Here is a 12,107-nt window from a genome sequence, read left to right as displayed (position 1 = left end):
GGAGGAAGAGATGCAGAGGTCATAATACCGATATGAAAGCAGAAATGCATTTGTTCAGTGTCATATTGAGTTTTACCAAAGCAAATGTCTCAAAAACGCCAAACTAAGTGTTGTGGACAATAATCAGCGTGTAAAAGCTTTCTTTTGAAGTTTTATATTGATAACTTCTACAAAAATGTTGTTTTCCTCACACTTTTTTTGTTTCTATTTAAAAGATAACAAATAAATAACGATGTTTATCTCATTCTTTCTTCTCCTTTTACAGTCAACAAGCACAAGCCTTGGATAGAGACTTCCTACCATGGAGTGATTACAGAGAACATGGAGACAGTGCTGCTGGACCCTCCTCTAGTAGCTCTAGACAAGGATGCCCCAGTTCCTTATGCTGGTAGGAAATATAATAACTAATGGCAAAAATTCAGACATTCACAGTTCATCCAAACGGCAAACCCTTTTTTTATTCTTATTTTAACCAGTTCTACTTATACAGAAAGGAGCACATTCTTACACTTTCCTCACAACAACACACTCAGGACCTTGACAAGGATGCCACAGCTTTGAGTACGGGCAACTTCACACCACAGGACAAAAACAGATGATGCAGAAGTTCTCTGTACCTACTGTTTGTCATGGAGTGTGAATTCCATTTATCACATGCAGAAGTGTAAAACAAATTCTGCTGTTTTGTTTTTTCTTTTTTCAAAGAGAGAACATTTTTTTTCTCACCATGCAACAGAATGACTTTACGCATTCAGAAAAATATTCCACAGTGTATATAAGGAGTATTTTTACTATAAACCTTAGGAAACACAGTGTAGCTTTTTTCTTTTAGGGCAGAATTACTTTTTCATGACGCATGCTGCTGACAAGAGATACCCAGAGGAGCCATTTCGGATATATATGTGATAAATACATGGTTTATATTTTCACCAGCTTAATTATGTACTATACTCAGTAATTACTCACATGCTTTTGTAACTGCAAAATACATCAGGCACTGTTTTCTTTACCTTACAGCCAATGTGACTTATTGTCCCTCATGATTTGTCTGGCTGTGAAAGAGTTGGTCTCTCAGACATTTTGTCCATGGTTGCTTTGAAATAACTTTGCTGACCTAATGTTTTTTATTTTTATTTTCTGCCTGTTTTTTTTTTTTTTTTTTGCTTTTTAATATGCTAGAAGCGTCAGCTTTACTATATCTGCCATTACAGATATACAGTGTTTGTCAGAGGTAAGTTCACCCCTGGTTACATTTTCATTTGGAGCAATATCATAGCTCACATCATGTAAATTCAATCTAAAATGAAGTCTGTCTTGTTCCCAGTAACAACATAATGGTTGGTGTTTACTCGCACAAACTTACCCATGCCCATCATTCTGCTTTTTATTCAGTAATTTATAGTTTAACGATCAAAAATATGGCTGAATAGTGTGGACAGGATTTCTAGGCGCAGCAAAGGATCAGAGGAGGTCTGGTTTGGGAGCTGGCGGATTTGGCCCAGCTGGCTTCCCAGCTGGCTTGAGCTGGAGGAGGTGTCAGGAGAGAGGCAACTCTACAAGTCTCTGCTGGGACTGGGAGCATTGCTGTTCAATGCAGTTACTCAGTTTTCAAGACACTAAGTTAAAGTCTTCACTGTATATTTTTAGGGTGTTACTCTGTCGATAATGGAAGCATAGTGTGAATATTTGTTAATTAGAATACAAAAAAAAACTTCCAAGAAATACTATAAGTTGGAGCTTGGAGTGTGTGCAGACACACACACAAACAAACTTGTCTCAGTATCTTAGCAGGGCTTTTTCTCATTGTCTTCTTTCATTTCTACAGCCTAACCATGACCCTTACTCTAACCATAACCATTACGGGTTCATACGTAACCCTAACCCCAACCTTAACACAATCCACTTCTTAGTCCTAAATGTGACACCTGACCGCAAAACAGCAATTCCCAGTTTGGGGTCCAGGCATCGGGCCTCACAAAGAAAATTCGGTCCCCACAAGGTGTCATTTTCTGTAAAAATGGGTCAGACAATTCATTAAAAACAAGCGCACACACACCGTTAGTTAACTTATTCCTAAACCTAACCCGCAGAAGAGAAATAGACCTTTTCCTGATGAACCTGTAAGTCCCAACAAAGTTGCATCTTCCTGGGAAATTGCCATTACACAGTCCCCACAAGGTAAGAAATATAGGTACACACACTTACACACACTCACACATATATTGTGCTGACTTCCATTCATTTCTATGGGCTACCTTTCACCCTCAAACTAAACTCAATTCAAACTTTAGTCCCCTAGATTTTGTGTATGGTGTAATGATATCATTATAAGCTTTATCCAAATGTGACAACTTAATTTACTGTGTGTGCCTTTCAGAGAAGTTTTAAGAGGACGGTAGGGTTTTTGGTTAAAGGAAAAAGTTGTAGTAAGAAACTCTTAATGTCTTGAAGGAAAAAAACCTGTTGACAACTGATGTCTAAATTGCTATCCTGGTAAATTGGGTCTAAGTGCTGACATGAGTTGAAAACTCATTAGAACTGATAGGTCAGTCGCATTCACACTTTTCTTTTAATCTTTATCTTGTCTTTGTGTGTTTTTCATGCATTTTTGATTTTCCAAATTTATGTGTGAGATTTCAGTTTATATTCAGAGGGAAAATAGATCATGTGTAACTTGTTCGAAGAAAGCTTATTTTATTATTTCTACCGTTTAGTTAAGTTCTGTTAAACCCAGAAGCCGTGAAGATTTTAATGAGCAACATCTTTATCAAGAGTAGATATTACAATCTATTTTTCTTAGCACAAGTGGAAACACTGAAAAGCCTCTTCACATCTATTGTTTCTTTCCACTCAAATAGGCTTACAGTGATTTGCAGCACATTTCTTTGCCTGGTAAACAAATCTGTGATGCAGTGAATGTTTAATGACACCACAACAACCAGACTGACAAAGGGGGAAATTTATTTGCGATGCTTTTCTCTGTGATTAACATGTGGACTGTTTGCTTGAGAAGGTCAATGCTGGTGAGAAATCACCTGGGAGAAAAAAACAGAAGCTTCTGACTGGTGATATTTCTCTCGTTGAATGTTTTTTATTGCATGTGGTCTAATGAATGAAACCAACACAATAGCTTCCAAGGAGACTGAAAAAATGGCAGTAAAAGAGCAGATCCATTCCAATTTGTCTTCCTTGGCTTAGCCTGTATTTTGCACAAACACCTCCATCCGCTCTCCACCTCAACCCCACACAGTCTAACTATGCTGTCACATTTTTATCTGGATCTCTGCCCTCATTTATGCCATTCTTTACCAAACTGGCACCACACTCTTTCTTCCTGATTCCTACAGTCATTCTTCCTCCTCTCTATCTCCTCACATTGCTCCCAGCGTACCCATATTCAGCTAGTCACCTACATTATAGACACTCTCATGAATCCTGGTTTTGTTTTGTGCCGGAAAGGAGTGGTCTAGCCTTCTGGTCCTACATTAATTGCAAACTGGAGAACACAGATGAAAAATTTTAAGCACTTTCCTCAGCTGTTAGAAAGTGCTATAAAAAGGTTTTTGCCCAGATTTTGTAAGCTTTAAAATTGTGTTTAATATCTCTAAAAATATAAAAGCAAAGACAATTCAAGTAAACAGGAAAATGTAGGAATGGAAAATGCTTATTAAATTTACACGGCTTAGTGTAAAAAAGCTCCTTTCTAAATTGATAATTCAGAAATGATTTACCTTGCAAGCAAGATGAATTGCTATAGAAATTTGTGAATTAACAAACTCCTGAAAATACATCTTGCCAGAAGCTAATAGATGCATTAGCCTCAAATACAAATATAATACAAGCCAATGGAATTCAGTATATGATGACAATCAGAGGCAGGCTGAAGTAAGACAAACATGGCTGCTTCGGTTTTAGCAGGAATGTCGTCTAATTTTGTTTTTGAAAGATGAGCAAAATGACATGATTTCTACCTTTGTGGATGGGGATGATATTTGCGCGTTCCTCCCAACTGGATTTGGAAAGCCTTTCATTTATTGGTTAACGGCAAGTTGTGGAACAGATCAAGAATGTGATACATCACAGCTGCTACTTATGCTGTGAATAGCTAAAAGCTTGACACGAGAGGCAGGATCAACTTGGTGAATTATTCAATTAATTTGAAGAATTGTACTGCATGCACCTCACTTTTGTAAAACTTTCCATAGGAGCCTTTTCTGCAGGCCTCAAATGTACCAGTTAGGGAAAGTGTTTATGGTCAAGGGACTTCTGCCCCTTATCAGTGATCACAATGTCCGCTTGGTTGGCCACAACCCTTTTGTCTGTTTGTATCTAGAAGTCCCATATGATCTTAGATCTGTTATTCTCCACCACCTTGGTAGGTGGCTCCCATTTTGACCCGGTGCTACTTTTTTTTATTCTGCACAGATGTTTCTGTCCACTTTACAAGCCACTTGGTTTTGATGTTCTCTGTACCCCTTTCCTACCAGTACCTGCCACCCTGCTGTGAAATTGTGGATTATTTTTGGGACCTCTTTGCATAGTCTACTCCTGGGATCTTGCCTGCTATGGTAGATCTGGGCCTCTACCGCTCTGTTGCTCAAGGCCTGCTCCTGTGTTACCATGATCAGTGCTTCTGTGCTGTGCTTTAGTCTAGGCCCTTTCTAGCAATTGGTACGATTTGGTCATATCAGCAACTTTAGCTGTCGGTGGTACATTCCATGCAGGGGTTCCTGCGGTTCCTTTTCTTCCACTTTCCACTGTCTGACATTCACAGAGTGTTTCATCCTTTGGGGTCATCTTCCTTATCAATTCTTAGAGCCTGGTTGTTTCATCCTCAGTAGGGTTTATCACACCATTATAGAGAGAAGCTTCCATGTTTAAAAATATTTTTAAAAGCTCTCAAATCTATATAACTAATTAATCAAAACAAATATGTTTAAGAACCATGTGTTGACTCCCTTTGACTTCCCTAATTTTCAGTCATTTTTAACCCTTTCTATGCCCTAAGCCTGACAATAACGCTAAGTCTAACCGTTACCAGTGCATACCTCGCCCTAACCCTAAACTAAACCTAATTCACACTTAAGCCCTAAACCTAACTTTTGGCAAAAAAAAAAAAGCTTATGGGGACCACTTTACAACAACTGGTCCTCAGTTGGATGGTGAAATAACTCAAATTGCCAAACAGGAGCACACCCACCTACACATCCATATGTGTGAATGTAAATTTATACAGTACTGTAAGACAGCAGAATTACTAAGACTACATACAGTGGTGTTCTATGAAATTTTTTAATTCTCTGATATGTTCTTTTTTCTGCTTTCTCTTTCCTCTAAAAGCATTTTTCTCACTCCTTACCAAACATTTTTATGGATATCCTCCTTATGTTCTATCGCCTTTGGCTGTGTCTATCACTACTCCACCACAGCACATTTCACTTTGATGTAAACAACCAGCACTGGGCCTACAAACAGATGCACAAAGGTGTGTGGGTCGAGTAGTGCTGTGTGTACTGATAGTCTTTTCAATCAAAAGTAGCATGAGCAGTGGTGGCTTAGGACTTTAGGGGGCTACAAGGAGAACAGACAGTTTCATTTGCTTATTCTTTATCTCAAGGCCACAGTCAACATGCACAAATTCTCCCCATTCATCATGCTACCAGAAAAAATGTCCTGTGGTACATTGTTTCCTCTTGACTCACATGGGTCTGAAGAACAAAAGTAGTCTGAGAAGAAAGGGACAATGGATTGCTGAGGGAAACCATGGAGACAATGAGGCATTGCATATAAGTGGAGGATATCATAAGCAGCTACTTATTATTCCTGTAGTGTTTGTGTATGCAGTATATAATTTCCATCACGATTGTCGTTATTGTTATGAATTTGCTTTTGACCCTACATTATTTTCTCTCTGTACTAGAGGAGAAGATCATTACCTGAACTGACTAATCCAGACTCAGCTATAAACTAAAAATCAACAATAGTGGGTAATTTTCTTATAAACTTCTCTCAAACACCACCTCTTAAACAGGACCTAATATTTCTTCACATTTTTTCAGCATCAAATTAGAAAAAAAAAACAGGCCTAATTGGTGGGGTGGGAGTAAAGTTTTCCACCATGTATGCAATTAAGCCATTATTTTATAGTAACAGAGCTAAAGAGGCATTGGGGTACCCTTCCCTGGCAGATCCAATTTCCTGGTCTCTGGACTTTATCCCAAAACAGAGAAAAAACTGCCACAGGCACTTTGAAACAGGTAAGTTTTGAGATTAAATTGAAAATCAACTGAATTTAAGACTACAATCAAGCTGATGGTAGTCACTAGTTTTGGTATATTTACACACAAAAAACTTGACGAAACAGATACCACTAAAAAAATCTTTGTTGTTCATTGAGAATAAAAAATGTGTAACATCAAATTCCAAAAAAACAGATGAGTCAGACAGGAAGTTGGAAACAAAAAGTGGATACAGAAATACAAAAAAGGGGATCTGCTTGAAGAGACCCTACATACATTGAGTCTTGATTGCTAAATGGCACTTTTTGCGGACATGTAGGATGTGTGAAGCTGACCTAATGATTCTGCCTGCAGTTTTTTCTAGGTGTAGGACAACCAGGATTACCTCTCTCATGGGTGAACTCTGCTGTTGCAGCATGATCAAGCCAATATTTTGCACCTGTTCTGCTTTTAAACACTTTAGCTCCACAGGCAATGGATGCCAGATCACTGAAAGCTTTTTTGTAAGTAAAGGCCCAGCGTTAATAGGTGGTTGGTATAAGTCATACCATACTTCATCTGGCCAAGTTATATTGGTTGATTCTGGTAGTTGTGCTATGTCACTACAGTAGCAAACCTATTGAGCATTCATGTTTACTCAACTGGTGACTTAAAATCTTGGCTTTGCAACAGAAATGTATTGTGCTGGTTCCAGCGCACTGTCCTTTGTTCTGTTGGCACTTTCTAAAAAAGTCAACAAATTCATGCTCCACTTGCTACTTTGACCTTAAACAAACTGCACCTTCTGGCATCGTCTTCAGTTTGGTTTTATTGATCACATTTTATGACTGACAAATTAAAGATAGGAAAAACAGAAAGATGGTCACACCCACAAAATACAAACAAATAACATGAACATTCTTCATGGCAGACACAGCTGTCTCTTTAGTCAGGCTGCTACCACCTCGATTATTTTATAGAATTTTCAAACTTAGTTTTCTTGTGAATGCTCTTTGCACATTCCCAACATTTAAATGGTCAGATCTTCTTCAATTCTTTTTAGATTTTGACAAGTTTGACATCATTATACATCTTAGACTCTACTCTTTCAGGATCTTTTAATAATCAAAAATGTTCCCACCTACACTTGAGTTCCTGAGTTTGCCACAACCTGTCACAATTGTGTGGGGGAAAAAAACAAAAACAAAATTGATTTCATATTTAATAAGTGAGCATGTTATTGGTGATCTACAAATATTGCTAGTTCAAATGTTAAAATGTGCAAACAGGTTTGGCCTGCCCCAGTTACAGTAATTGAGCAAAAATGAGCTGTTCTTCCGGGTAGTTTGAGATTGGTTGTTAAAAAGACTTGGAGTTGGAGGTTTAAAAAAAAATGCAGGTAATGACAGTTATCCTGCTATGGACTGGTGACAAATAGACTGCTGGAGATAGGAAACAGCCCCACTATGACCCTGATGGATGAAGCAGGAGAAGATAGATGAATAGATGGATGGATGATTAATATTATCGATAGTGTGCTTTACATAAGCATATTAAAATTGTCAAAATAAAAATATTGTTTGATAAAACTTGTAAAAGCCTTCTTTAATCCCCTATTCAGGGAGGAGCCAAGGTCAGATTTACAGCTTGAGAATGCTGGATACGCCTCCAACTCCTTACATCACCTCCTTGACCCAAGTTGACCCATATACGTACTCACCCGAATATCAATTATAAGAAGACACCCTCTTTTAAGGACCAGTGTTTAGGAACAAAACAAAAAGACCAAGAAGAAAAAAAGACTGAAAAACCATGTTCATTGCTATTTTATATTCAGGTGCTAAGAATTTCATTGAAATAATATTAAATTGAAAGATTTGTGCAATGAAACAAAAAAGTAAAAAAAACACAGTGAAATCTTGCAATACTTCAACTAAAATGCAAACGGAACGTCTCAAAAATCTGCATGACTCATAAACATCCTCTGCCTTGCTGCACTCGCTGTTACTCCTACTCTCACCCTGCAGCCCTGCAATTTTTTGATAAGCTTTTCTTTAGCTGTTTGCATTTTTCTGGTCTTTTTGAACATGCCATCTTTTGACATTGCACTCCATAACTCCATATTCCTTTGCTGCCTGAAAGTTGATGCATCCATGAGTTGACCATCATTATTTAAAAAAATGCCGTCATAACTCTGTCTCAAATGTCCGCAAACCTGTCTGACTTTTGATCCACTCCGTTCTGCGAAGCGACTCTCCATTAGTATTATCCTCCTCATTTCTTGTCTGTTGTGATAGAAAGATGACCCCAGCCACAGTTTTCCTTCTCCATGAGGTCATTGGCTTTACAAAAAAATTGCGCCCTCTGCGGTTGCTTTTGTGTAGCGACCCCAGACAACTGTCAGCCTTTAAAATTGGTTATAACCCGATTATAAGACGACCCAACATTTTCAGTTAGTTTTCAATGAAAAAAAATCTTGTCTTTTATTCAGGCCAATACAGTAATTGACAAAATAAAAGCTTTTTTCCTCTTCAATTATTGAATAAACTATTATACAAGTACAAAAACACACACGTACCCCCCTCACACACATATGCATAGTTTATATATATATATATATATATATATATATATATGAAAATGAAATTAAATGCGTTAATTATTTTAACACGTTAAATGTTGCCTAATGAATTAATAGAAATTAATTAAACTCCCTTCCTTAAATAAACCATAGCTGTGGCACATTACACTTGTAGTCTGGGTCTCCTCAACAGGTGCACTTGTTAAGTGTATGATCCTCAGTCTTTCAGGTATGCTAAAATCAGCCTGCTAGTGTGAACTGCAGGCTGTTATGACTAATTACTGCTACAACTCTGATCACAGAAAAACTTTAGGCTTATCTACCAAGTTGTTTAAAGTTCCCCACTGCTTAATCCCACTGTATCAACTCCGCTGCGCTGAGGTGAAAATAGCTCAGATGCTAATTACACTATAGGACCCGAAAACGCAGAAACTGACACATTTCGAAGAGATTGGCGCCAAAGAAAAAGTGGTATAGAGAAGCAAAGGGGCAGAAATGTTTGGAAAATGGCTGGTGATGTGAGAAGCGGAGATTAAAGAGGAAGACAAAGGTAGACCATATAATGGGGATATGCAGTGTGTATGTGTGTAACAAGAACTCTCAAAGATAATGTGATGGATCATCAAAGGATAAGAGAGGATATTGAAGCGACAGTATGATCAAACTAGACTGGTGTCTGTTTCTCTCTGCCTTGAGATGGAGAGGAACATATCACTGTCCCCGTCTTTCACTTTTTCTCTCTTCATTCCCTCCCCTCCTTGGGTTTCAAAGTGCCTAAATTTCAGCAGTGGGAGTGCAGTTTGTGAGTAATACGTAGCCATGAAACTGATAAATTCATAAAATCCGTCACTAGTTTTGAGAGCTGATGTTTACAAGTCTCAACATTGTTTTCTGTTTTCATAAAAAAAAATAATTACATTTAAATTGGAAAAACACTTCTTATTACTTCACATTATTTTCCACATATTAGAAAAAGTCAGTGTTTATTTTATAAGAGAAATTTTAAATTATACACATGCCGATGATACAAGCATAGATCTAAATTATGCAAAGTAAACAGACAGCACACAGTATCACAACATAATGATTATTGGCATTATTTGTGATCGTCACAAAAACACAGCAACAATGAACATGCACTAAGTCAATTAGATAAGCACTCAGACGTAGAAGGGAAGGATCTTGAGGTAAACCTGTAATTTTGCAACAAATTGCAAAGCTTTATTTTGTTCCAAGGATGACTTGCTGCATCGCAAATCCTGACAGTTAAGGTTCAGCATTCTAAGTATGTCCAGAGCTGTCTGTAATTCATGAGAAATGCTATTAATAAACCACATAAAAAAACTCATATGTTAAAAAAAAACATTTTAACAGGAATTAACAGGAATTAGAGGAGATTTTTAATTTAAGTTTAATCTATACCATTTATCAAGAATTTTTCATTGATAAATAACACATATGAAGTGCAAAATGAAGCTGGAAAATAAAAGAATCTAGATGATATAGATCATTAATATTACGGCATAAACTATCCTCCTTGCACACTGGCTCTTGGAATGCTTAGCAGATCATGCTGATGGTCCTATTGGCAAACTGACATCATTTTACATTAGAGAAAGTAAAGCATCATGTGAGATGAATGAAAAATGTCCACAGCCCAAATATATCTAAGACAAGCATGCAAAAAGTCAGTTGCTGTATTTATTTCCATCGTTTTTTTCTTTGACAATTCCTAAAACCAAAACTCTGCATTTTACCAGACTACTTATGTGCTGCTAATGAGATATCCTGTTGGGGATTCCTCTGATGCAGCTCCTGAGATCTGTTTTAGTCTGTGCTCCATACTTAATATTACTGCTGCTGCCTTCTTTTCAGCTCATACTATCTGCTTTTGGTGATTGCAGATTCCCCATAAGCATAAACAATGGATGGGCTACCTGTAAAATGGATAAAAATTCTAAGAAGTCTTACTTTCTTTGTACACATACTGACACATTTTCACTCTTCTGAAGAATCCATCATGTGTAAAAGTTTTTCATTCCTTTGTTCTGTTTTTTTTTTTTTCCATTCCCATTTTGTTTTCAGTCAGCTATAGAGGATTGCATTAAGTCTCTCCTTTCATGAGTCTATTGTGCTATCCAGTGTCAATCTGATCTTTGTGTGATATCAAAACAATACCTATAAAGCTACACAGTAAATCTTTGACGAAAAATCACTTTGTAACGATGAAAGCTGATTCTTTTATATGGTGGGAATCACCCTTCCTTTCCATTATTGGCAAATGGTTCCTTCCTAAGACCGAGAGTAATTACTCTTCCAGTAATGCTCTGTTGTCAGAGTATTCTGCGATCGCTCACAGCATCAAACAACCCTTTAGCCAATGATTGATTTTATGAAAGACCCAAACGGCTCAGTTATTAGCCTATTGCCCCATTTTAAAAATTACTTTGGATCTTTCTTTCTTGTCTTAACACCATGAGTTTCATTTTTTCTCTTTCATTTTGTGTCTATGTTTGTGGTATGAGTGACCACACATACTACAATAAGAAAAAGGCTTTGAGTTCTTTCAAGCACATTTCAAAAACTGCATAGTTATTTACTGAGTCTATATTTTAAAAATAAATTGAACACATTCACCAAATCTTATCTGCCTTCTAAATGTTCTCATATCTACCGGTACCTATATTTTTTTACACAAACCCAAAGGTGGTGAGAAAGAGCAAGCTAACCTGTAAACTCTTATTTTTTGAATCAACAGATGAATGAATGTGCCTATAAAACAAAATTTCGCGTTGTGCAGAGAATAGAAGGTCTAACTAATCCAGTTGATCTCAGTATATTCCTCTCGCTCTTCTCTGTGTAAGGGTGCTTTCACAGAGCCTCAATATGCTGACAGGTCAATTAGACATCAATTTACATATCTTCCTCAGTCCATTTGCCTTATCCGTTTGAGCATAAAAAATGATTATGAGTCTTTCTGACCTGTGAACAATATCAGTGTTGCTCAGATAACTCTATCTTTAACAATCTGTGACCCATTCACCCTTAAAACTTTTCATCTTTAATGTTTTATTTGGAAATTAATGTCCTATTTCTGTAATCACATTTTCATAAATTCTGGGCTCTGGTAAACATAATGCCAACCATAGCAAAGGTTTATTGAATATTTTTCCTCTTCTAAAAAAGGTTGTTGAGGACTTTGAACATAAGAATAAGCCTCATAAGATAGGCTTTAATATATATTTATATAGAATTACATTTGGAAAGCTTCAATTCAATCGATCCATCCATCCATACACACACACACA

At 37.1% G+C, this 12,107-nt stretch overlaps 1 protein-coding gene across 2 annotated transcripts in view; it reads left to right on the top strand.

Moving 5' to 3' along the window:
• clstn2 (calsyntenin 2) overlaps positions 1-12,107 on the top strand; it is a 188,033-nt gene that overhangs the window by 87,051 nt on the left and 88,875 nt on the right. For both annotated transcript variants that reach the window (XM_015380869.1, XM_015380868.1), the window contains exon 2: positions 266-388. In XM_015380869.1, coding sequence (XP_015236355.1) covers positions 266-388 — 123 coding nt within the window. The remainder of the gene's footprint in view (positions 1-265; positions 389-12,107) is intronic.

The sequence above is a fragment of the Cyprinodon variegatus genome, unplaced genomic scaffold (assembly GCF_000732505.1).
Source record: "Cyprinodon variegatus isolate N-32 unplaced genomic scaffold, C_variegatus-1.0 Scaffold224, whole genome shotgun sequence".
Classification (NCBI taxonomy): domain Eukaryota; kingdom Metazoa; phylum Chordata; class Actinopteri; order Cyprinodontiformes; family Cyprinodontidae; genus Cyprinodon; species Cyprinodon variegatus.
Note: the sequence above shows the minus strand (reverse complement) of the source record. Positions and strands in the feature narration are given on the sequence as shown.